Below are 26347 nucleotides of genomic sequence, written 5' to 3'. Positions count from 1 at the left end.
CACACAACCCAACTCAACTCAACAAGCCATCTTTCTGTACTGCATGAAAGGGAAAAGGAAGGAATGTGCTGTATTTTACATTATACAGTACATTCACTGGCACACAGTAGCTGCCTACCGCCAACACAGGCACCCTAGCAATGTGATGCAAGGGTTCCTGCATTGTAGGAAACATTGTTTTTGTACAGAAAGGGACACCTTCCTGCATAAACTCAATCTTCAGAGGCAGTTTCCACATTCAATGTGTGCTGCAGAATACAGCAAATGTGGAAAGAGGAAGAAACAAGGAGAAATAAACACATTTCTCTCATTACGTCTCCCTGGGGAGGTGTAGCTTTTTTACACACTCCCAGGTCTACCACTAATGGTAAATCTGGGAATGTGCCAAAATACATGGGTGGATGTGTGGGAACACCAATACTCCACCTGTGTAGCACCTCCCTGGGGCAGAGTAATGCAAGGCAGTGACTTGGGCCGGCTTACATTACTCCAAACTTACCAAGCCACACAGGGCCATGCAAGGTGACCTTGGGTGGCCTAGTAAATATCACCCTTGAGCGCCATGCAAGGGTGATTCAAACCCATGATAAATATGGGCCTCAGTTAGTTATACATGTGGGTCAGAACACATCAGGCTGCACATACATTCTTTATAATAAAGGGTAAACAACATCCGTTGTATTTAAATCACATACATGGTTGGCTTTAGAAGAGAAATGTGTACCTGTATAAAAAATACCAAGAGAATACAAAATTCAATAATCCAGTAATGGTGTTTAAAGCAAACAGCCCAGGGAAACAAAATAATATTGAGGCTGCCACAAAGGCTAGTATACCTAATTCCAGAGCTTTACAGATAAAATGCATGCAAAGAGTCTATACTCAATCGGGACATATACACCCAGCATGATGCTACACTAAGAAACACAAATGCTTGAAATACGAAAAGGCCTCTCAGGCCAGGAATTTGGATCAAACATACATATTGTGCTATTTGGATCAAACATACATATTGTGCTGCTTGTGCATCAGTTTAAGGAACAGTTGAGGGTGTATGTAAGCCATTGCAGACTAAGGGCCTGATGACGTGTTTGTCGGCCTTCCAGCTAGACTGCCGCCATGGTGGTCCGAGGGAGACCAGCATCTTGCTGTCCAATTACGATTTTTTGTCTTGGTTGGTGGGGCTGCGGTGGTGGTCTCATTGCAGTGGCATGCTTCGGCTGAAGATTACAGACAGTAGTCATGCCAATGCCGTGGGACCGTGGCCACGTCAGGTGCACTGTGTGGCATGCACCATGCCATGCATGCCACACAGTGAATGCATGACAGTGCAACACTAGGGTGGCACAACAATGGGCAGAATCGCCCCGAGGGCCCTGTTTGTGCCCCCTTCCCTGCCTTTCCACCACCCTTTTCATGGCAGGGTTGTAATCAGCTTGGCGTTACCGGCATCGGCACTGCCACCATTTTCAGCCCCTCTCACCACCGTTACTGCAGGATCTAGGATCCCGGCGGAGGGGCAGTCTTGTGGTAGTCCCACCACCACCATCATAATTGGGTGGGAGGCTCAACGTGAAAGCGATGGCCGTACCACCCTCCATCCAGTCCCAGGACCGCTGTACTCGTAAATAGGCCCTAACTCTAAAACACTGTGTGACTCCAACACCCAAATAGTAGAAATAGGCCATTATTATTGGCCCTGTAGAAAGAGGATCCCTTTATTCCCACTGCAAAATGATTACATAGGCACAAAAGGGAAGCCAATTAAAGGGGAACAGCTATGGAACAGTCTACATCTTGTGTATGAGCTGCACATTATGGCATATCCAATCCAATCCAATACAAAAATTCTTTATTTCGGCCATTTAAGACCATAAAAGATGCAATAAAAACATATAAAAGACATACAAACATACAATATAAAAGCAATTCAAGGAAGCGAGGGACTAATTAATTCAGTGCATACAAGAATTTGGGAAACTAAAAACCCTATTAACTACAGTTTGTAACAGTTCATTTCACATTTAGAGTTAAGAGTTACCCTTTCAGTATTTTTCCCCTTATCTGCCACATAGCCATTAAATACTTGTCTACAGCACAAACAATAAAGTGCAGGGTGCTTGTCTTCAGAATTCTGTATGATTGTAGATAGTTTCTGAAGCCCAGATTCCTACATAGTGGCACTAGCCAGTACTTTCTCGGTCTGATGTAAGCAGGGCAAAAAAACAGCACGTGTAGTTCGTCCTCCACATTCGTGCAGCACCCAGGACAGAGTTTGTCGTCCAGCGTTGTCCATTTACTTGTAAAGGCTTTAAGGGGCAGTATGTCAAACCTCCACTGGATAAAAAGTTTCCTTGCAGTGATAGAGAATATAATATCCATGTATCCTTCAAAATAAAAAGAACTTTTGGTGGCCAGGAATTGTTCAGTGAGGGAGCCGGTTTTCAGGGTACACACAAGTGAAGTTAGGCTCTTGTCCTTGAAAGTCTTGGTGAGCGTTTTGCGGGACACCCCTAAACAGCCTCTTTCTGGATCATCCCACAGATCAGCCAGTTCCAGTCGATAAAATTCTCGTTTTACATATGCCACCCATGGAATTCTGTCGCAGGAGTTAAGACTCAGGACGTGCTTCAGATCTTGTCTATAGTGGGAGAGTTCACTAGTAGACCAAAGCCTATGCCAAAACCTCAATGGCTTTAGAGCCAGTTCATCCCCTGTTGAAGGGAGCCCCAGATCTATTCTCAGTGGTAACAGGGGTGTACCTTGTGGTAGAGCCAGCAAACGTCTAAGGAAGTTGTTTTCCACATTGACAAGTTCTGTCCCAACATTGTGGCCCCACAGCTCACCACCATAGGATGAAGCTGCTCTGGCTTGGGTTTTATACATCTCCAAGGCTGGACTAACTGGTTTGAAGGTTGATGAATTCGAGACCTTCAGAATTGCCCCCACCATTTGGGATAACTTTAAACAGGATCTTACTATCTGTGGACCCCAGGATAGATTTTCGTGTAGAGTTACCCCCAAATACTGGAACGTTCTAACCCTTTCCAGCCTATCAGATCCCAAGGTTGGATTAGGCCTAGTGGTTGTCGAGGGATTGAATACCATGAATTTGGTTTTTTCTGCATTGATCTCAAGGCCATGCGCCCTGTAGAAATCACCAAACCCATCTAGTATCCGTTGAATCCCCATCGGGGATTTGGTGAGCAGGAGGGTATCATTGGCAAACATAATTGCCGGAACCCTCCTGCCTGCCAGCCTGGGGGCATCGTTGTTCCTGACATTGTCAAGGTGAGATATTACACCATTAACAAAGATGCAAAACAGGGTCGGTGCGAGGACACAACCCTGTCTTACCCCCCTGAGGACTGGAAATCTAGATGACAACGCCCCCTCCCTCCCGCACCTGACCTGGGCAAAATTTCCATCATGAAGCCTAATTATTGCCTGTAGTAGCTGTGGAGGAACACCTAGCTCCCTGAGGACCGCCCATAATTTCTTGCGTGGTACCAAGTCAAATGCGGACCTCAGGTCCACGAACACCATGTACAGACTCCCACCCTCGATCCCCACCGTTTTCCAGTAGAGAAGGACAAGGCGAAAAATCTGGTCCATGGTGGACGCGTTCTTCCTGAAGCCCGCCTGGAGCTGGCTAAGAATCGCATTCTCCTCCATCCAGTCCAGGAGGTGGTCCAGCAGGAGACGGGCGAAGAGTTTTTGAGGTACATCTATAAGGCTGATCGGCCTGTAGTTGGCTGGGAGCAGAGGAGAGCCCTTTTTAAAAATCGGTACTATCTCTGCCCCCAGCCAAGTACAAGGGATCTCCATCCCTCTTAGAATAGAGTTGAAAATAATAGGCAAATAGGGACCCCCAGATCTCTGGTTGGTGTCTAAACAAATCTCCAGGGAGTTTGTCGAGACCTGGAGCCTTACCTGACGCTAGTTTCCCTATAGCATTTAATACCTCACCCAGTTTCAACTCTAGTTTTTCATTGGGCTCAGAGGGGCTATCAAGAACTGGCTCTGTGGGAATTACAGAAGTATCTTGATACAGTTTACTGAAGTGGGATTCCCATATTGAGGCAGCGATATTTGGCTCCACAGCTGATTTCGGTTCCCCTGCACCTGTATGGACTAGTGACCAAAATTTTCTTGAATCCCTGGTTTCGAGTGCCAATGATAGGTCATGCCATCTATCCCAATCCCAGTCGGACTTTGCATGGGCGATGGCTTCCCTGTATTTCCGTCTCATCTCAGATATTTTATGTTTATCGGTGCCAGACTTGACCATAAAGATCAACTCTGATTTTATCTTTTTACACATGGAATTGTACCAAGCTGAGGTTGGTGTCCTCTTCTTCCTGCTCACGGTCTCGGGGTAAAAAACCTCTCCTAGGCTTCCCACTAGGTCTACATGAATTTGACCTAGTTTCTCGTTAAAGTCAGTAGCTTTGGGTTTATTAATCAGTTCATCCATTTCAACTAACTTAGGGAGCGCAAAATCATAGATTTTCGTGATGCACTCTGTTGAACTGACTAATTTCCCCCATCTTACCCTACGTCTATTATTAGATAGAACTAGGGTCCCTGTGTCTTGCTTTGGGTCATTAAGTGGCGTGCCTTCTTTGGGCCCTAGGTGTACCATATCCAAGCAGAGAGCATTATGATCGCTGTCTGCTCTTTCAATCACCCTGAAGTCCAAAACCGTGGGCCACACGCTTGTTTCTTCAAAAATGTAGTCCAAACGCGATTCCTGGTCCTTCCTATTGAAGGTGCACACTGAAGGGGCATCAGATGGTGTGCGTCCATTACAGGCCCTCAGAGCGTGGTTCAAGGTAAGGGACGTGATCTGCAACGCTAAGGGGGACCATGATTTCGGGTTTGGAGATTGGCAGGGGGGAATCCCCCAGTAATCATCCTCAGCTGTTAAGGCACCCTCCTTTAAACCTTTTAGTGGTTCAAAGTGGCAATTGAAGTCCCCACCCATCAATATCTTACAATCAGCGGGTAGTTGTCCTAGAAATGAAGATAGACAGAGATAGACCATCTAGGGTGGATGATTCCATGGACACACTTACTGGACGTGAGTACACATTCACAATCGCCAGGTTGTAGGCGTCTGGCCATTTAAGAAGAACACATTGTATGTCCTCCGAATGGGTTGGTAATATCTCTGCTATACAACCTATGTGGCTAGCCACCCAGATAGCGAGACCACCTAGCATGGACATAGAAAGTTGCATAACCCACCCTGGGGTAAGCTTCCCTAGCCCAAGTCTCCTGAAAGAGACAGATGTCATTATTATCTACTAGGGACCCCCAGTCGCTGGAATCTACTTTATTGGCGATGCCTGCAACGTTCCATGAAAGGACCTTCATCCTCTTCGGACCTGGCTTGGGTGCTATTCCCCTCACTTTCTCACCATCTATATCTGTACATGGCACTGGAAACCCGTCCAAAGTTACATGCCCCTCTTGGACCCCCGAATCTGTTACTCCTTGGAGTAGTATATTCTGGTGTAGGATTCTTGGTGGTTGATCAGTAGGGAAGCCCTGCGTACTAACAATAATTGGCCGTTCTGGTGATAGAGGGTCAGAGGTACAATTTCCAGTGACATCTATCCCTGTCCCAAGCTGAACAGAATGAGGGACCACCCCTTCGGTACTCCCATAGCATGCAGCCCTCGAAAGTCAGTCAACCTGGTCAAGGCAGCTATGTCTGTGAGCATGAACATAATTACTATGTGTAAATGTGTCATGTCGTGTGGGCCTATACCTTGAACCATCAATGGCAAATCCCACCCTAGTCCAGCCGTCATTTACCCCAAGATGCGAGTCATTGCTTCTTGGGTAACAAAACAACAGCGGGACCAATTCAATGGATGTATTCCCCGTGTACCCCAGCCAGTTACAGATATGGGGACAATCTGGGAATTCCTAAAACTTACAAGGATACAATCACCCCCTTTTTTCTTTACCGTGTGACCAACCCATTGATCCCTCCTGACCATCAGTACTTCCCCTCTCAAATTTGATGGTAATGGCCTGTGAATGTTCAACCAACTAATAACTTTATTGCGTAAGGAGTCAAAAGATTCCACCGCAGAGTTAGAGAGCTCAGGTACCCCAGTCAGGATTACAGATTGACTACAATTGGTCGAGGACGCTCAGCCATTCTAGTGGGCGACTTTTCCTGCCTCGTTGTAGTAGTTGGATTAGGCAACTTTGACTTCCGGACTAAAGGCACGGGGGGAGTTGCCTTGGAGGGGGTGATGGGTTGGGTTGAGGTGGGGTAGCTATAGGAACATTCCCATTAGCAGTGGAAGTGGGCTGGTTTGGAATCACAGTTCTAGGAACACTAAGGGGAGGGGAAATCCCAGTGTTTATCGCAGTAACTCCTTGGGTGCTGGTCCGCAATCCCTGGTGATCATCCATACCCCCAGTTGCTTTTTCTATTGCTAGGAGTCTGGCGTCAATACAATCAAGCCTAACCAACAGGGGGTCTAATAATTCTTTAAGGATATTAGTGAGGAGGTGGATGGAATGGTCCATACTACTACAAGACCCCTCTCCGAAAATGAACGGGCCAGGCTGAAGTGGCGTCTGAGTGTGGGCAGGGTGCATTGGGCTTACCATTTCGTTGACAATCACGGCGGAGGAAGTTTCCGTGACATCAGTGATATTAACAGTGGTGTTTGGGATGTAATCCAATTTTGCCCTCTTTACACCTTTTGACTGTCTAGGTCTCTTTCTTTTCGGGACAGCGCCCTCACGAAGACCCCTTAGATGTGTTGGGTTAGTATCACTCCCCTCTTCCCGAGTCAGAACTGGATGGGATATTGAGGGTGGCGTCGTCTCAGGCATAGTGAGGAGTGAGTCTCGATCTCGGTGTGAATTGGAGGGTGTCCTCAGCTGCTGTAACACTGATTCGATTGTTTGATCGATACTATCCAAAAGGGATAGGTGGGTAACGTCCAAAAGTTCTGGGGATCTGGCATTCATGGTAACGCCCATGGAGGATCTCTGTGTACTTTCGATCCCCTCTACTATCTGTTTTTCCAGAGCTGTGAGTCCATTGTTTACCACAGTATTTGCTTTAATGAGAAAGCTATCCAAAGTACCTGTTACCAGAGTAGCCACGTTACTCCTCGTCTCCCTCGTTGCCATATTGGTCAGATCCTAGTTGACACAAGACCAGTCCAGGTTGCAAAAGTGTGGTTCTGACAGTCCGAGGGCAACTGGGCAAGGACTTAGAGAGGTGGCCCGGTCCGGTCTCTCTCGGGCTACAACGGGCTACAACGGGCCCGCCCTTGGCCCGGGCTTCGCCCGGCGTCGTCCCGCGCGCGTTCCGCGATGCGCGTCAGGGGGCGTGAACTTATAGTCTACTTGAGCGCCATGCAAGGGTGATTCAAACCCATGATAAATATGGGCCTCAGTTAGTTATACATGTGGGTCAGAACACATCAGGCTGCACATACATTCTTTATAATAAAGGGTAAACAACATCCGTTGTATTTAAATCACATACATGGTTGGCTTTAGAAGAGAAATGTGTACCTGTATAAAAAATACCAAGAGAATACAAAATTCAATAATCCAGTAATGGTGTTTAAAGCAAACAGCCCAGGGAAACAAAATAATATTGAGGCTGCCACAAAGGCTAGTATACCTAATTCCAGAGCTTTACAGATAAAATGCATGCAAAGAGTCTATACTCAATCGGGACATATACACCCAGCATGATGCTACACTAAGAAACACAAATGCTTGAAATACGAAAAGGCCTCTCAGGCCAGGAATTTGGATCAAACATACATATTGTGCTATTTGGATCAAACATACATATTGTGCTGCTTGTGCATCAGTTTAAGGAACAGTTGAGGGTGTATGTAAGCCATTGCAGACTAAGGGCCTGATGACGTGTTTGTCGGCCTTCCAGCTAGACTGCCGCCATGGTGGTCCGAGGGAGACCAGCATCTTGCTGTCCAATTACGATTTTTTGTCTTGGTTGGTGGGGCTGCGGTGGTGGTCTCATTGCAGTGGCATGCTTCGGCTGAAGATTACAGACAGTAGTCATGCCAATGCCGTGGGACCGTGGCCACGTCAGGTGCACTGTGTGGCATGCACCATGCCATGCATGCCACACAGTGAATGCATGACAGTGCAACACTAGGGTGGCACAACAATGGGCAGAATCGCCCCGAGGGCCCTGTTTGTGCCCCCTTCCCTGCCTTTCCACCACCCTTTTCATGGCAGGGTCATCACCATAAAATGGGCATTGAAAAATTCAGGTTGTAATCAGCTTGGCGTTACCGGCATCGGCACTGCCACCATTTTCAGCCCCTCTCACCACCGTTACTGCAGGATCTAGGATCCCGGCGGAGGGGCAGTCTTGTGGTAGTCCCACCACCACCATCATAATTGGGTGGGAGGCTCAACGTGAAAGCGATGGCCGTACCACCCTCCATCCAGTCCCAGGACCGCTGTACTCGTAAATAGGCCCTAACTCTAAAACACTGTGTGACTCCAACACCCAAATAGTAGAAATAGGCCATTATTATTGGCCCTGTAGAAAGAGGATCCCTTTATTCCCACTGCAAAATGATTACATAGGCACAAAAGGGAAGCCAATTAAAGGGGAACAGCTATGGAACAGTCTACATCTTGTGTATGAGCTGCACATTATGGCATATCCAATCCAATCCAATCCAAAATTCTTTATTTCGGCCATTTAAGACCATAAAAGATGCAATAAAAACATATAAAAGACATACAAACATACAATATAAAAGCAATTCAAGGAAGCGAGGGACTAATTAATTCAGTGCATACAAGAATTTGGGAAACTAAAAACCCTATTAACTACAGTTTGTAACAGTTCATTTCACATTTAGAGTTAAGAGTTACCCTTTCAGTATTTTTCCCCTTATCTGCCACATAGCCATTAAATACTTGTCTACAGCACAAACAATAAAGTGCAGGGTGCTTGTCTTCAGAATTCTGTATGATTGTAGATAGTTTCTGAAGCCCAGATTCCTACATAGTGGCACTAGCCAGTACTTTCTCGGTCTGATGTAAGCAGGGCAAAAAAACAGCACGTGTAGTTCGTCCTCCACATTCGTGCAGCACCCAGGACAGAGTTTGTCGTCCAGCGTTGTCCATTTACTTGTAAAGGCTTTAAGGGGCAGTATGTCAAACCTCCACTGGATAAAAAGTTTCCTTGCAGTGATAGAGAATATAATATCCATGTATCCTTCAAAATAAAAAGAACTTTTGGTGGCCAGGAATTGTTCAGTGAGGGAGCCGGTTTTCAGGGTACACACAAGTGAAGTTAGGCTCTTGTCCTTGAAAGTCTTGGTGAGCGTTTTGCGGGACACCCCTAAACAGCCTCTTTCTGGATCATCCCACAGATCAGCCAGTCCCAGTCGATAAAATTCTCGTTTTACATATGCCACCCATGGAATTCTGTCGCAGGAGTTAAGACTCAGGACGTGCTTCAGATCTTGTCTATAGTGGGAGAGTTCACTAGTAGACCAAAGCCTATGCCAAAACCTCAATGGCTTTAGAGCCAGTTCATCCCCTGTTGAAGGGAGCCCCAGATCTATTCTCAGTGGTAACAGGGGTGTACCTTGTGGTAGAGCCAGCAAACGTCTAAGGAAGTTGTTTTCCACATTGACAAGTTCTGTCCCAACATTGTGGCCCCACAGCTCACCACCATAGGATGAAGCTGCTCTGGCTTGGGTTTTATACATCTCCAAGGCTGGACTAACTGGTTTGAAGGTTGATGAATTCGAGACCTTCAGAATTGCCCCCACCATTTGGGATAACTTTAAACGGGATCTTACTATCTGTGGACCCCAGGATAGATTTTCGTGTAGAGTTACCCCCAAATACTGGAACGTTCTAACCCTTTCCAGCCTATCAGATCCCAAGGTTGGATTAGGCCTAGTGGTTGTCGAGGGATTGAATACCATGAATTTGGTTTTTTCTGCATTGATCTCAAGGCCATGCGCCCTGTGGAAATCACCAAACCCATCTAGTATCCGTTGAATCCCCATCGGGGATTTGGTGAGCAGGAGGGTATCATTGGCAAACATAATTGCCGGAACCCTCCTGCCTGCCAGCCTGGGGGCATCGTTGTTCCTGACATTGTCAAGGTGAGATATTACACCATTAACAAAGAGGCAAAACAGGGTCGGTGCGAGGACACAACCCTGTCTTACCCCCCTGAGGACTGGAAATCTAGATGACAACGCCCCCTCCCTCCCGCACCTGACCTGGGCAAAATTTCCATCATGAAGCCTAATTATTGCCTGTAGTAGCTGTGGAGGAACACCTAGCTCCCTGAGGACCGCCCATAATTTCTTGCGTGGTACCAAGTCAAATGCGGACCTCAGGTCCACGAACACCATGTACAGACTCCCACCCTCGATCCCCACCGTTTTCCAGTAGAGAAGGACAAGGCGAAAAATCTGGTCCATGGTGGACGCGTTCTTCCTGAAGCCCGCCTGGAGCTGGCTAAGAATCGCATTGTCCTCCATCCAGTCCAGGAGGTGGTCCAGCAGGAGATGGGCGAAGAGTTTTTGAGGTACATCTATAAGGCTGATCGGCCTGTAGTTGGCTGGGAGCAGAGGAGAGCCCTTTTTAAAAATCGGTACTATCTCTGCCCCCAGCCAAGTACAAGGGATCTCCACTCCATCCCTCTTAGAATAGAGTTGAAAATAATAGGCAAATAGGGACCCCCAGATCTCTGGTTGGTGTCTAAACAAATCTCCAGGGAGTTTGTCGAGACCTGGAGCCTTACCTGACGCTAGTTTCCCTATAGCATTTAATACCTCACCCAGTTTCAACTCTAGTTTTTCATTGGGCTCAGAGGGGCTATCAAGAACTGGCTCTGTGGGAATTACAGAAGTATCTTGATACAGTTTACTGAAGTGGGATTCCCATATTGAGGCAGCGATATTTGGCTCCACAGCTGATTTCGGTTCCCCTGCACCTGTATGGACTAGTGACCAAAATTTTCTTGAATCCCTGGTTTCGAGTGCCAATGATAGGTCATGCCATCTATCCCAATCCCAGTCGGACTTTGCATGGGCGATGGCTTCCCTGTATTTCCGTCTCATCTCAGATATTTTATGTTTATCGGTGCCAGACTTGACCATAAAGATCAACTCTGATTTTATCTTTTTACACATGGAATTGTACCAAGCTGAGGTTGGTGTCCTCTTCTTCCTGCTCACGGTCTCGGGGTAAAAAACCTCTCCTAGGCTTCCCACTAGGTCTACATGAATTTGACCTAGTTTCTCGTTAAAGTCAGTAGCTTTGGGTTTATTAATCAGTTCATCCATTTCAACTAACTTAGGGAGCGCAAAATCATAGATTTTCGTGATGCACTCTGTTGAACTGACTAATTTCCCCCATCTTACCCTACGTCTATTATTAGATAGAACTAGGGTCCCTGTGTCTTGCTTTGGGTCATTAAGTGGCGTGCCTTCTTTGGGCCCTAGGTGTACCATATCCAAGCAGAGAGCATTATGATCGCTGTCTGCTCTTTCAATCACCCTGAAGTCCAAAACCGTGGGCCACACGCTTGTTTCTTCAAAAATGTAGTCCAAACGCGATTCCTGGTCCTTCCTATTGAAGGTGCACACTGAAGGGGCATCAGATGGTGTGCGTCCATTACAGGCCCTCAGAGCGTGGTTCAAGGTAAGGGACGTGATCTGCAACGCTAAGGGGGACCATGATTTCGGGTTTGGAGATTGGCAGGGGGGAATCCCCCAGTAATCATCCTCAGCTGTTAAGGCACCCTCCTTTAAACCTTTTAGTGGTTCAAAGTGGCAATTGAAGTCCCCACCCATCAATATCTTACAATCAGCGGGTAGTTGTCCTAGAAATGAAGATAGACAGAGATAGACCATCTAGGGTGGATGATTCCATGGACACACTTACTGGACGTGAGTACACATTCACAATCGCCAGGTTGTAGGCGTCTGGCCATTTAAGAAGAACACATTGTATGTCCTCCGAATGGGTTGGTAATATCTCTGCTATACAACCTATGTGGCTAGCCACCCAGATAGCGAGACCACCTAGCATGGACATAGAAAGTTGCATAACCCACCCTGGGGTAAGCTTCCCTAGCCCAAGTCTCCTGAAAGAGACAGATGTCATTATTATCTACTAGGGACCCCCAGTCGCTGGAATCTACTTTATTGGCGATGCCTGCAACGTTCCATGAAAGGACCTTCATCCTCTTCGGACCTGGCTTGGGTGCTATTCCCCTCACTTTCTCACCATCTATATCTGTACATGGCACTGGAAACCCGTCCAAAGTTACATGCCCCTCTTGGACCCCCGAATCTGTTACTCCTTGGAGTAGTATATTCTGGTGTAGGATTCTTGGTGGTTGATCAGTAGGGAAGCCCTGCGTACTAACAATAATTGGCCGTTCTGGTGATAGAGGGTCAGAGGTACAATTTCCAGTGACATCTATCCCTGTCCCAAGCTGAACAGAATGAGGGACCACCCCTTCGGTACTCCCATAGCATGCAGCCCTCGAAAGTCAGTCAACCTGGTCAAGGCAGCTATGTCTGTGAGCATGAACATAATTACTATGTGTAAATGTGTCATGTCGTGTGGGCCTATACCTTGAACCATCAATGGCAAATCCCACCCTAGTCCAGCCGTCATTTACCCCAAGATGCGAGTCATTGCTTCTTGGGTAACAAAACAACAGCGGGACCAATTCAATGGATGTATTCCCCGTGTACCCCAGCCAGTTACAGATATGGGGACAATCTGGGAATTCCTAAAACTTACAAGGATACAATCACCCCCTTTTTTCTTTACCGTGTGACCAACCCATTGATCCCTCCTGACCATCAGTACTTCCCCTCTCAAATTTGATGGTAATGGCCTGTGAATGTTCAACCAACTAATAACTTTATTGCGTAAGGAGTCAAAAGATTCCACCGCAGAGTTAGAGAGCTCAGGTACCCCAGTCAGGATTACAGATTGACTACAATTGGTCGAGGACGCTCAGCCATTCTAGTGGGCGACTTTTCCTGCCTCGTTGTAGTAGTTGGATTAGGCAACTTTGACTTCCGGACTAAAGGCACGGGGGGAGTTGCCTTGGAGGGGGTGATGGGTTGGGTTGAGGTGGGGTAGCTATAGGAACATTCCCATTAGCAGTGGAAGTGGGCTGGTTTGGAATCACAGTTCTAGGAACACTAAGGGGAGGGGAAATCCCAGTGTTTATCGCAGTAACTCCTTGGGTGCTGGTCCGCAATCCCTGGTGATCATCCATACCCCCAGTTGCTTTTTCTATTGCTAGGAGTCTGGCGTCAATACAATCAAGCCTAACCAACAGGGGGTCTAATAATTCTTTAAAGATATTAGTGAGGAGGTGGATGGAATGGTCCATACTACTACAAGACCCCTCTCCGAAAATGAACGGGCCAGGCTGAAGTGGCGTCTGAGTGTGGGCAGGGTGCATTGGGCTTACCATTTCGTTGACAATCACGGCGGAGGAAGTTTCCGTGACATCAGTGATATTAACAGTGGTGTTTGGGATGTAATCCAATTTTGCCCTCTTTACACCTTTTGACTGTCTAGGTCTCTTTCTTTTCGGGACAGCGCCCTCACGAAGACCCCTTAGATGTGTTGGGTTAGTATCACTCCCCTCTTCCCGAGTCAGAACTGGATGGGATATTGAGGGTGGCGTCGTCTCAGGCATAGTGAGGAGTGAGTCTCGATCTCGGTGTGAATTGGAGGGTGTCCTCAGCTGCTGTAACACTGATTCGATTGTTTGATCGATACTATCCAAAAGGGATAGGTGGGTAACGTCCAAAAGTTCTGGGGATCTGGCATTCATGGTAACGCCCATGGAGGATCTCTGTGTACTTTCGATCCCCTCTACTATCTGTTTTTCCAGAGCTGTGAGTCCATTGTTTACCACAGTATTTGCTTTAATGAGAAAGCTATCCAAAGTACCTGTTACCAGAGTAGCCACGTTACTCCTCGTCTCCCTCGTTGCCATATTGGTCAGATCCTAGTTGACACAAGACCAGTCCAGGTTGCAAAAGTGTGGTTCTGACAGTCCGAGGGCAACTGGGCAAGGACTTAGAGAGGTGGCCCGGTCCGGTCTCTCTCGGGCTACAACGGGCTACAACGGGCCCGCCCTTGGCCCGGGCTTCGCCCGGCGTCGTCCCGCGCGCGTTCCGCGATGCGCGTCAGGGGGCGTGAACTTATAGTCTATTTGGGGGCAGGGCACCCAGGAGGGAGGCGGGGTCGGTCGGGAAGAGTCTCCAGGTGCGGCTAGTGAGCACGCCGCTGACACTCCTGGGACTCGCAGTCCCGCTCCGGCTTCTTCCGCCCAGAGATGATCCGATGCAGCCCAGGGCACAGGTAGGGAACAAGAACTCCACTGGTCCGTGACAGCACACAACTACGAGCGGCTCCCGCGAAGCGGAGGCCGCGAGTCGTGGTTAAGAACGCCCAGGAGGGAGGCGGGGTTGGTCGGGAAGAGTCTCCAGGTGCGGCTAGTGAGCACGCCACTGACACTCCTGGGACTCGCAGTCCCGCTCCGGCTTCTTCCGCCCAGCGATGATCCGATGCAGCCCGGGGCACAGGTAGGGAACAAGAACTCCACTGGTCCTGTGACAGCACAAAACTACGAGCGGCATATCAGAGTGAAGGTATGTACACTAAAAACAATGCCACAGCTGATACAACTGAGAAAAGAGCAGTAACAGTGTGCAAGGTCACAGCCATAACTAGAGGCAAACAAAAATTGACTCACAAATCACATTAGCTTGCACAGAAGACATCAATCATGTGTCCACTGAAGAATACATTTACTCTGCAACCTGAGGGCAAACCAAAAGTTTTTACACCTGGAATCTGGGGCTGATACACTGAAATTAAACTGAGAGTGGGGAATCTTATTAACTCAGTACCCCATTTGATGATGCTTCAGCTGGTAAGTTAACACTGCTTCAGCAAATATACGGGTGGCTGTCGACACACACATAAAGTAACCATTATGTATTGCAGAGCCAATTAAATAAATCATCTTTTATTTCCGGAGCCAAACCCAATAATCTCATATAGGCTTCCCGGCTGTTCAAAGTTGTCCACTTGAATCATATAGGCTCACCCCCTTCAGCGAATTAATACAAATACATTTTATTTGCTGGGGATTCCAGTTATATATTTCTATATAGCCACTCGCAGGGCTGCAAATTATTTGCTTTATCTGATTGTGATGGACACAGTTTGCACTTTTCACCCAGATAATGGCCTGGCTTTACTGCAAATGATTTAGCTGAGGCAATGACTGTTATAGGGGCATCCTATACAGCCAGAAACAAATTAAATTATGAAGAGAGCAATCAGGACTCTTCCGCATGCTTTGAGGTTTTGAGCGCACACGCTGGTATTATATAATGGTTAAACAAACTTTAGAATGTGTATAGCATACATGCATTCCATAAAAATCTTATTTGGCATTCTAATGCTTGTCCCTTTTTTTTGTAGATTTTATATAGCGCAAACGCGACCAGAAGGTATTGGAGCGCTTTACATGAGCACCAGTTACGTTACACAAGGAGACATTCATTTTTTGGGAAGGCACGGGGAGATTCAGTGAATTGCCCAGAATCACAGGCTGTAGAATCGACCCAGAGGCTCGAATCTTGATTTTCCAGCTCCAAAGTCGGCAATCTAGCCGTCAGACTACATCCTCTCCCCAAACTTGCACCTGATGGTTCCAGCTGCAGTTCCAGCACAAGCCTGGTCTCTTGATCTGTTTAAGGACTTGCTAAACACCAGAGAACACTTGAATCTTTGGAAAATGCCCCCTGAGCACATGGTTCCAGTGCTTTGGTTAAAAGATACATATGCAGCGTTCCTGTACCTACTGGGGGGGGGGGGGTCAAAGACGAATAAGCAGAATTGTATTGACTCTAAAACTTCACCAGTGGTTAATTCAGCCAGCACTCAACAGTCTTGTAGGCTCATGAGATCTTTATTTGCTTATAAAATTCATTAACAAGCTTTTATTAGTCTGAATGCTTTTGGATAGCAATAGTGTGAATATGATGATTGTATCATCTACATCATCTACAGAAATATTTCTGACAAAAACAATGTGTCCCAAATATGATTAAAAAAATGCTTCTACAGGTGTACATTTTTCCTTATTAATTCTACAGGGGTGATATTTTGTAAAAAAAATATTTACGACACAATATCTATGTCAGATGATATATTAACAATGATATGTTGGCATGATACAATGTGGTTTACGCTGGGAAACACAATTTCATTGCTAGTCCCGTGACACACACTTGTGAGATTCCCTTGATTCATTCTCATAAACAACTTTAAAAAACTGAACTGTTTGTTCAGATGAACTGTATTAGTAATATGTGTTTTAGTTGGTAGGTAGAAAAGGAATATGTGATACTGAGAGTGCTCTTTTAAGGAATAAAGAACAATATGCCCATGGATCTAGACTGCTGACAAAGTTAAAGCAGCACACATCTCACACAGCTGATGTATACAGGGATTAGGTGCACTACCCCAGAATAACAGACTATAATGTAAGGCTGTGTTAGGTTGTTTTTATAATATTAGGTGCTTTCTTTGCTTTAAGTTTCGTTTTATTAGACTTTGCTATTACACTTTTCATAATAATCTGTTGCTTTTTAATGCAATAGGAAAAGGTTAAGATTCATGGCCGGTCTTACAGAATCTTCATATGGCACAGAGCATGGGTGGGCTAGTGAAAGCCTCTGTCTTTTTTTTCAGCACACCCACATTTTCCATGGGCCTGGTAGGCAAAGGAAATTTACCAGGAGTACCAAATCCTTGGCACACATTATTGTTGCCTCTAATGCCTTTGGTATTCTCACCTTTTTGTGAAAGAACCATTACAACGCATGCATTACAACACATGCTTTGACCCCGCATGCCATTACAACACAAATGGCTTGCTGTAGGGGTATAAGGTGTTGGATTTAACTCCAACACCTTCCCTACTGTTGCACAGACTGGAGTTGGAATAGTAAATTATACTATTCCAAACTCCAGTGCACCCCCAACAGCAATTTGGGTATACAATTACGTTGTAACGGCCTGCGGGGTAAAAGCATGCGTTGTAACGTCATACAACTCACTTTTTTGCCACAATATGTTCCTGGGAGGGGCTTGTTCATCCCCACACTGCAGTGTGCCACCTGCTCCTGCTGCCCCACTCCAGCCACAGACAGTAATGCTGTGCAGCCTGCAAATCCCACCATGCATACTTCTACAGTGTGTGAAGATCTATCGCAGATAGCATACGGCAGACGTTCTCTCTTTTCACCTTATTTGGGAGACTCTAAGGGCTGGGTGAAAGACTCAGATGGTAAAGAACACTGCAGGAAATTTGTGGCCCAACAGGAAATAATGTGAAGTAGGGCACCTTGTCACCAAATACATTTGCCTGTAGTTTATGGCTGGTACTGTTTATATTTTACGAATGTCCATATAAAGAACAGTTCAAGTATGGGCTTGTTGTTTACATTGATTCTGAAAAGTGCGACTACAGTCAAAGATTGAGGTTTAATCTGGTCTCAGAATCCTAGTCACTAACATTTAATGGGCTTTGGACAGCATGCTCATGAGTTCTTTTGCCACCCCTGCAGTGTGTTACATCTCATAATGTGATGTGCCCTCACACGTTTGTCAGCATTTTGAGAAGACACAGGCGGTGGAGACCCTGCACATAAAAAGATAGGCCTGGCCTATATTTTTATATGCGGGGTTCTCTTCCCCAAGTCAGGAGTCTCACAGTCATAAAATGACTATCACAAAAATTAAACATGTAATTTGTGTATGACAAAAAAACTAGTAAACTTACACAAAAGTGTAAGTTTACCTTTCAGAATCACCGCATAAATTGTACTATTTCCTCCTACACATATAATTATCATGCAAACACATTAGGTGGGGGTTTTATGGTTATATCTTACAATCCAATTGAACTTCAAACAAATTAGAGTGAATTGCCATGCATTGCAGCTGCATAATAAGTCCCTCAGATTCATTTAAATTGTATCCATGACAAAACATTAGCATATGTTTATTCATGTTTGTTTTAGAATGTTCCACATTTTCATGCAGGTGTCTGGATACTTTATATTCAAATTGACCATTATGCCGCTCTCATTATGAATAGATGTTTTTTACTCGTACAAAAGAAGAATGTGCACCAGGGAAAGATTTAAAGTGCAGCTATACCCATATTTTAGAGACAGGGATACTTGAACAACGTTATAGTGTAACCATTAATAGAAAGTAATAATACACTGACAAACTACAAGAGTGAATATATGGGCAGATCATTTTTTACCTTTAAGATGAATATTATAACATTTCCATAAATGTATACACTTCAATTTTTTTTTACGACAATGAATACTAGCCTAGAGATTATATAAATTTACTGCTTTTTTAATTTAATATATGTATTTAGTTCTTAATGTCAAGCAAATAAATGAGGCTTGAGGACTAGGCATGCATGAAACTCGAGTAATATTCTTTTGTATATTTAGATGAAATTTCAGAAAAAGTAGCCAAAATTACTCGAAAGTGCATTAAATACATATGTGGCATTTTGTAAAAATGTTTTGCGTGATGTGTGTTTTTGCACTAAAAAATGCCACGAACAGGAGTCACTTGAGTTCTATTCAGCTTTTTTTACCTAAGTGACCTCAAATTATGCCATGTGGCCTAATGTCAGAATTTCCCCGAATTTCATGTAAAAAGCATAGCTGAAATCCCAGAAAGTATGCAAATTATGCCGATGTAATTGAAATTTCTCACCATCCTATTGAGGACCCTGTATTTAAAAGATAGCTATTAATCTGGCATGGTGTTGTGAACAAACATGGAGGTATTATTTTGTCAACAACAAGTGAGGACTTGATTGACAGCATCTGAGAAAAAGTTGGTGGAAACTGTGAGTTTGATGAAATCAGAGCTGGTTACTATAAAAGTGTAGCCAATACTATTGCGCAGTTCTTAAAATCTTTGGGGCATATTTACAAGCCCCTATTGCCAAAGGAACGTCACTTTTAGTGACGTTCCTGTGGTGATATGGGCTTCGCCTTATTTACAAGGCAGCATTAAGCCACTTAACATGTCTTAATGCTGCCTTGTAAATAAGGCCCCCTTTCACGCTATACTTCGCGTGAAAGGAGTGGGCAATGGGTGTTGTAGTGGGCGTTCCACCGCAACACCCATTGATTTTGACACTGCCTCATAGTTACAAGGGTAGCGCCAAAATTAAGACCAGGGAAAACCTGATCTTAAAAAGGTGCAATGAGGAGAAATGTTTCATTGCGCCTCGTTTTTGCTGTGTCTATGTGTGCTGCGTTGTGCAGCACACAAAGAGCAAAAGGCCATTGATTATTTATGTGCAAGAAGGTGCCCCTTCCTGCATATAAACAATCAATAAAAAAATACTTTTTGCAACTTTTGTGTGTGCTGCATTAAGCAGCACACATGTGAAGTTTCAAAATGCCCTTTCAGATTGTTTATGTGCAGGAAGGAAAACCTTCCTGCAAATAAACATTCTACCCCTACAACGCAGACACTCTTGCAATATGGTGCAAGGGTGCCTGTGTTGGCACTAGGCAGCTTAAATTATCACCAGCGCAGTCGAAAATGCAGGTCAGGGCTGCACTATATACTTGTAAATGCAGACCTGCATTTTGGAAGTGTTGGAGCGCGTCGTTAAGCCAATGTGGCTAATGCCGTGCTCCACCACTTCATAGTAAAACTGCCCTTAATTTTCTTCTTAAACAGTCTTACTGAAATCTCCACTAGCCTATTACTGTACCCCTCTTATGACTTACACAGAAAATGCTGTGTAAGTGATGAAAGAAAAAGGGGGTCTATAGAATATTACTTCTTTTATGTGTGACATTAGTTGGTCTTTTGTGCACTTAACGTTTACACTTAATTATATTTCTAAAGACTATGTCTATACAGCAAAGTATGCCTTTGAAATGAGGAACCCTGTGTTCTTTTTGTTATCCATTAGTTTAATATTGTGAACTCAGCAAGAATTCCCGAATTGCTGAGCTTGAGTCACATGTAGCATTTGTCTTGCACTTAATGTTATATCGTTTTACACGTATCATTGTAATGCGTAATATTTGAAGAAGGCACAAGTGGGAATATGTTCTTTCCTTCTGCAGAGATTTTAAATATTCTAGGGTCAAATGTTGCAGATAAATATGCATTACCGAAAAATAAGAAGTCAAGGTATCCCTTGAGAGATGGGTTTTTATGCCCTAAATGTAAGACAGCAATTTTGGTAGCAAGACAGCAATCACTGTAAGTAGCAAGCATCAATGAGTATGAACCAGTGAAAAGAGTGTATGACAACACAATCTCCCATGAAAATATATTGAGGAAACAAAGGGGTAACTCTGCAGTGAGAGTCTTTGCTAGGCTAATCATTGTAAAGCAGCAGCGATTTAGTGGAGGTATTCATCGATCAAGTCAGTCAAGTATTGTATTTCCTATTGTTTGAAATATCTTATTTCCATTTCCATCATCATCTTTGTTTATGCTTGTCAAACATTTCATCAACTGTTTCGCAACATGTTCAGGTGACCAAACTCATTTATGTCCTTTCTTGTAAATGGGCATCTCTTCTGGCACTTTTTCACCAATCCTATTGTCCACACCCATTCTCGCAGATGTTAAGCACTAATGTGTGCTGCCATTTTGAAGGCACCACCATCGGCACTGAGGCCATACTGACAATATGCACATTTGTTTTCTTTAATATAACATACATTCAGGGGATACCAATGGAAATTGAACTAGTAGGCGAAGACTTAAAGGTCCCTGCTGCTACAACACAAGCAATAATACCATCATTGTGAGTGGCGACTCTGTATTGAGGTGACTGGCGAGGACCGTAACTAACCCCTGAAGAATTATGAGATCTACGGAAACACCACATATATGTTAATGTTCACCCAAACATTTTGGCTGCTCTAAGGAGCCAAATTCTCCTGTGCGAAAGGCCAGGCCAAAGTGAGGACTTACCATGGGAATCTGAACTGTAATAACAACATTTCCTACTACTTCCTCAATTGTAAGTGTACACTCTGGGTCCATGTCATTCAGCGATAGATTTTATCTGCCCATACAGTTGCTGGTACTCCAGTACCTGTAACCCAAGCTGTGGCTGTGAGAAATCGGGTTATTGGTTGAGGAGGGGGGCCCTACTAAGGCAGCAACCACAATCCTTGTTAGGGTGAGGCATAAGCAAACCCCAAATTAACCTGTGCTCAGCCCTCTGGAATCTTGGCACAGAGCAGTCAGGCTTAACTTAGGGGCAATATGTAAACAATGTATGCAGCACTTCAAACAGTAATAAAGTGAAACAAAACACCACAGGAAAAATCCCATAGCAAGTCATAAAAATAAGCAAATTTTACTAAATAAAGACTGAAACAACAAAAATCTAATCAGTAGAACCAGAAATATGCACTTTTAAATATGTTAGGGAAAATAGCGGTAAAAAGCCCAAAGCGCTACGTGCAGTTATATGGTCGTGCCAGACGGGGAGAAAGTCACAGGTTCTGGTTGACTATGATGGAGCGTGGGCCAGATACAGGGAGCAGGTTAGACCCACTGAAATGTTACCTTCCCAGTTCAGAGCAAAGAGTCCGGGTTGTAGTAGAGGGGGCTGCAAAGAGAAAGGTAGTGTCTCCAATGGTTGTCACTGCAGCGGGAAGAGCAGGCCTAGCATTGCAGATGGTCATTGCAGTACCGCAAATATCCTGTTGTTGTTGGGGAAGGTCAGACCAGAGCTTTGTGGTGGTACTCCCTGTGAGCAGTTGATGCTGCAGCTTGAAATGTCGGGCTGATGCGAGCATCAAGGTTTGGGCTCAAAATGTCATGTTTGGGGTTGTGAAGAACCCAAAAAATGCAATTCAGCTCTACTGAGGTCACACCAACGGTCCAAGACCAGAGGGACACCACTTGGGGGTCAGTGGCTTAGTACAGCTCGATCTGGGTTCTGGTCCCTGTGAAGAGGAGACCAGCAGACTAGCTTTCAAAGTCACGCTGGTAGTCCTGGGTTCAGGTGCAGGTCCAATCCCTCTGACTCAGGCAGGAGGATAGCAGGGAAGCAATACAGCAAGGCAGCAGTCCAGCAGGGTAGTAATCCAGCAAGGCAGCAGTCCAGCAGTGTGGCAGTTCTTTCAGCAGCACAGCAGCCCATCTTTCTGGCCACAGTTACAGAAATATACTGAAAGTTGGTGTCTGAGCGCCAAATGTATACCAAGTGCCTCCATTGAAGTGGGAGAAGCTTCTAGAGATTCCCTCTGAAGTGAACAAGTTTCCTGTCTTCCCTGTCCCTGCTCCATTCTAACTATAGGCGGTATGCAGCTCTTTGTTTGGAGGCAGGGCACAGACTATTCAAGTGTAAGTAGGGCTGTGCCAGCTAAGTACCCCCATCCTGCCAGTGATGGCCAATCCAGGCACATTTAACCAATAAGAGAGGATTTTTCATTACAATTCCAAAGACACCAAACATGAACTAGTTGCCTGTACCCAATTGGATGCTGCATCCTATTACATGGAATACGGTAACTCCAATGTTATCCTATAGCAGACGTAAGCCTAGTAGTGAAAAATGAATGTCAGAGTTTTTCCACTGCCATGACATGTAAAACCTAAAAGAACATGTCCAACCTTTTAAGCATACTGCACCCTGCCATCTGGGCAGTCCAGGACCTACTCTAGCAGCAACTTATGTAATAAAAAGGAAGTGTTGGAATTTCCAGGTCGCCATGGCAGTTTAAAAGTGCACACATGGGCTGCAATGGCAGACCTAAGGCATGTTTAAAAGGCAACTTAAGTGGTAGGCACAATGAGTGCTACAGCATGCTAGGAGCATTTAATTTACAGGCCTTCAGAACATGTAGTGACACTTAACTACAGATTTACAAGTAAATTAAATATGCCAAATGGGTGTAAGCCAATTCTACCATGTTTTAAGGATAGAGCACAAACTCTTTAGCACCCGTTAGCCGTGGTAAAGTGAGCAGAGTCCTAAAAGCCAACACAAACGGGATCAAAAAACAGGATGACCCAGCAGAAAGAGCCAAGCCCAACAGGGCAACAATAAAGAAATGCCAACACTATTACCAGGTCCCTTGCAATGAGGGCCTAAATGTCCTTCTACTGCATAGCAAGCAACTCTTTTTTCTTGCACTGTGTAAACAGATAAACAGAAAGCAAGCTACACTCCCATGTCTTAATTTGTCTCCCCATCCCACTTTTGAGCGACATAGTCTAAGGACAAAGTTTCTTTCCATTTATGATATTACAACAATACCACTGACCTCACAATCCATAGTGGATACATGAAGAATTTGGGAACAGTGATGTATTGAAACACACTTTTTTATACACACATTGTTTAACACTCAGGAGCCTTGCTCCATTTTACTTGCAAGAGCACCTTCAGCTCTAATTTTCTTCACAGGCTCATCATTAGAACAAAACATTTCTAAGTACTGTTTCTTGCCCACTAATGCTCTCAGTGGGCAACTATTCAATCTCCGCTATTGCCCCTCAGTTGTGGAACTCCAATCCTTTTTAACATCAAGCATTCTACCAACCATAAATTGTTTTATAACACTTAAAACCTTTATTTTTTTATTTAAACTTCTTTGCACTATCTCTGTTAACTGTGGTTCTCTTGCCTCAGTAATGCCTGGCAAAGCCTATATTTTAGAAATACTCTTCATTTATTCTTTTATTCATTCAATGTGCTATTAAACTGTTAGACTTGTTCTAACTCTGAAGCCAGAGGGTTACACTACTTCTGCACTGAAAGGTCTCCTCTGCCTGCCAATTGGCTGGTGAGTCTGTACGAAAGGTCTGTGTATTGCGTATCACGCTCTCCATGGAATTGAGATCACTTTCCTACAATGGAAATTGCCTCCCTTTCTATCTAGGTGTGATCTTAAAACAAAAGATCCAGCACCAGATACAGATCATTAACTTCTACAAGTCATTTGTTGGAGTAGCCTCTCTTGTGGCGTTCAGTCCTACACTATGAAACTCTTAAGCGCCCTGCATCTGAAAAATTCAAAAACACTTCTCTTTCAGAAGGGCTATCAAAAATGAGCTGTCTAAATAGAGCACTTGATATTATCGTTTATTAACCTGGTCACTTCTAGCGTCTCATGACACCCGGTGTCCGTGATAAACTATCAACACTTCAGCTTTAATAATTTGTAGGTACAGCCTGGGGTAGTAGCTAATCATAGAACGAAAGTTGGAGTAACAATGGAGCCCAGACATTTGAGGTGTCCTCTGCATCCCAAATATGACTGCCTTACACCCTCCAACCTGGAGGAAGAAATACCACTATCCTTGCTTGCATTACAACACATGGAACTCTTGTTGTACCACATTAACTCATGCAATAATTTAATAAGGTATTTATACATGTATGGCAACTTTTTCTTCCACAAAACCTGTTCAATGGTACACAAAATTACACTGAACTCCACTTGTATAGGACAAAATCTACCCCTGCTCTTTGAAACCATACATGCTAGTTCCAGCTTGTAAAACATTGGATAATGCAACCGTGCTGCTCCAACAGTTGTCCCTGAGTAGTTTGCAAAGGACATGACATGGTTGGTTTATGAAAAACACAATATATTATTTAAATAAAAAAATAATTCTTCACCTTTCTCACTGTGATGATGCCATCCTGAGTAAATTTATCAGTCACAATATCAAACATATTCATTTCATCTCCATCTGTGATCCGATATTGCACCTCAGCATTTTTTCCAATGTCGGCATCAGCTGCTTTGATACGCCCAATAGTTGTTCCCACTGGTGAAGATTCAGGGATGCTGAAATGGTAAGTATCTACCAAAGACATTAAGATTTGATTATAAATATGAAATATAGAGAGAAAGTGCCTCTCTGTCTGGCAATAAAACTTTGTTTCAACAAATTGTTGTTCCTACTCATTGTTTGCAGACATATTTAGCAACCATAAGTTAAAACCTAAAGTGAATGCATTTAGGAATTAAATTGCAGATACAAGGAGAAAAAAGGAATATGAGAAGCTAATCTTTCATAGTTTGCACAAACGTAGACATTCAAATGAAAGGTAAGGTAATATGGCTATCTAGGAAGTGAAACAAACTGTGGTTAAAATCTACTAGACAAAGCACAGTACTCATTAAAAATTAAATGCATTTGATCAGTAGCTTGTTTTAATGTGGTTTCCAATATCATGAAGTCATAAACAAGTAAATGTATAAAATTGAGTGTGTTGAAAAAAAAAAATACAGAGAATTTTATGCGTGCAATCAATGAAACATTGGGCCATTGTCAGCTAGTGGTTAGACTATCATTAAAGACATTCAGTGCAAAACTTGGCATGTCTTTACTTTTAAATATACCATATAAAATATCATTCCTTTAGAGAAATGTTTGTGTGGTAGTAGCAACATCATGTTCTGCATAGAAGAACAATAGTCCATACTATTGGTAAGTTCTTTTGTACAGTTTGGCTGGTATGTTTTCCCATCCGCTGTTGAGGCTTTGCAATGCAGTGTATTTAAATCAGCCATTCGTAGCTTTCTCAGACAGGACAGCAGAAATTTGTGTCTACCAAAGGAGCTTTATCTTATAATTGCAGGAGGCTGTCAACAAGAGAAATCTCCAAAAGAAAGTCCACAAATTTATGTCCCTGCTGCCAAATTGTCACTAGTATGTGTTGACACTAGAAATGTACTGCCATAACAGGGGCACATTTTTTATGCCAAATATCTAATCACCCTAAAATGCTGGGGCATGTTCACAACAAGCCCCTTACCATTTCCATGGCAATCTTTCGGAGAAGTAACTCCATCAGACATGAACCAAAGCAGTCACTCTAGAGTTATCAGTTGGCATGACAACATTTCTTGCCAGTATACCTCTGCACATTTGTACCTTTGTGCGTAGATAAAAGAAAAGCTACCTGAGGCTACAAGGAAACTGTGATGATCTTAAGCCATTGCGAAATGTAAGATGGTTGTTGATCTGTTTCAGATGAAAGGAAAAGGTATTCAGTTATTTAGAGCAGGTTCGTCAATTGCATCAGAGAAATACAGGTAGAAACTGCTGAGAGTGAAATCTGTATTTTTCAAGCCAAAAAAGGCAAGATGTCACTTTCACTCACAGAGGCGCTAAGAACCAGTGCAGGAAAATACAATAGTTTTTTTATGTGCCCTCCAGGTGGGTCAGGTCCCGG

The 26347-nt window shown here is 44.3% G+C and overlaps 1 protein-coding gene across 2 annotated transcripts in view; it reads right to left on the bottom strand.

The window, feature by feature from the left end:
* LOC147722680 (cadherin-10-like) overlaps positions 1-26347 on the bottom strand; it is an 862765-nt gene that overhangs the window by 173486 nt on the left and 662932 nt on the right. For both annotated transcript variants that reach the window (XM_086965170.1, XM_086965171.1), the window contains exon 6: positions 24782-24969. In XM_086965170.1, the coding sequence (XP_086821296.1) occupies positions 24782-24969 (188 nt within the window). The remainder of the gene's footprint in view (positions 1-24781; positions 24970-26347) is intronic.

The sequence above is a fragment of the Lissotriton vulgaris genome, chromosome 4_1, assembly GCF_964263255.1.
Source record: "Lissotriton vulgaris chromosome 4_1, aLisVul1.2, whole genome shotgun sequence".
Classification (NCBI taxonomy): domain Eukaryota; kingdom Metazoa; phylum Chordata; class Amphibia; order Caudata; family Salamandridae; genus Lissotriton; species Lissotriton vulgaris.
The sequence above is the reverse complement of the archived record's forward strand: the minus strand, read 5'-3'. Positions and strand labels throughout refer to the sequence as shown.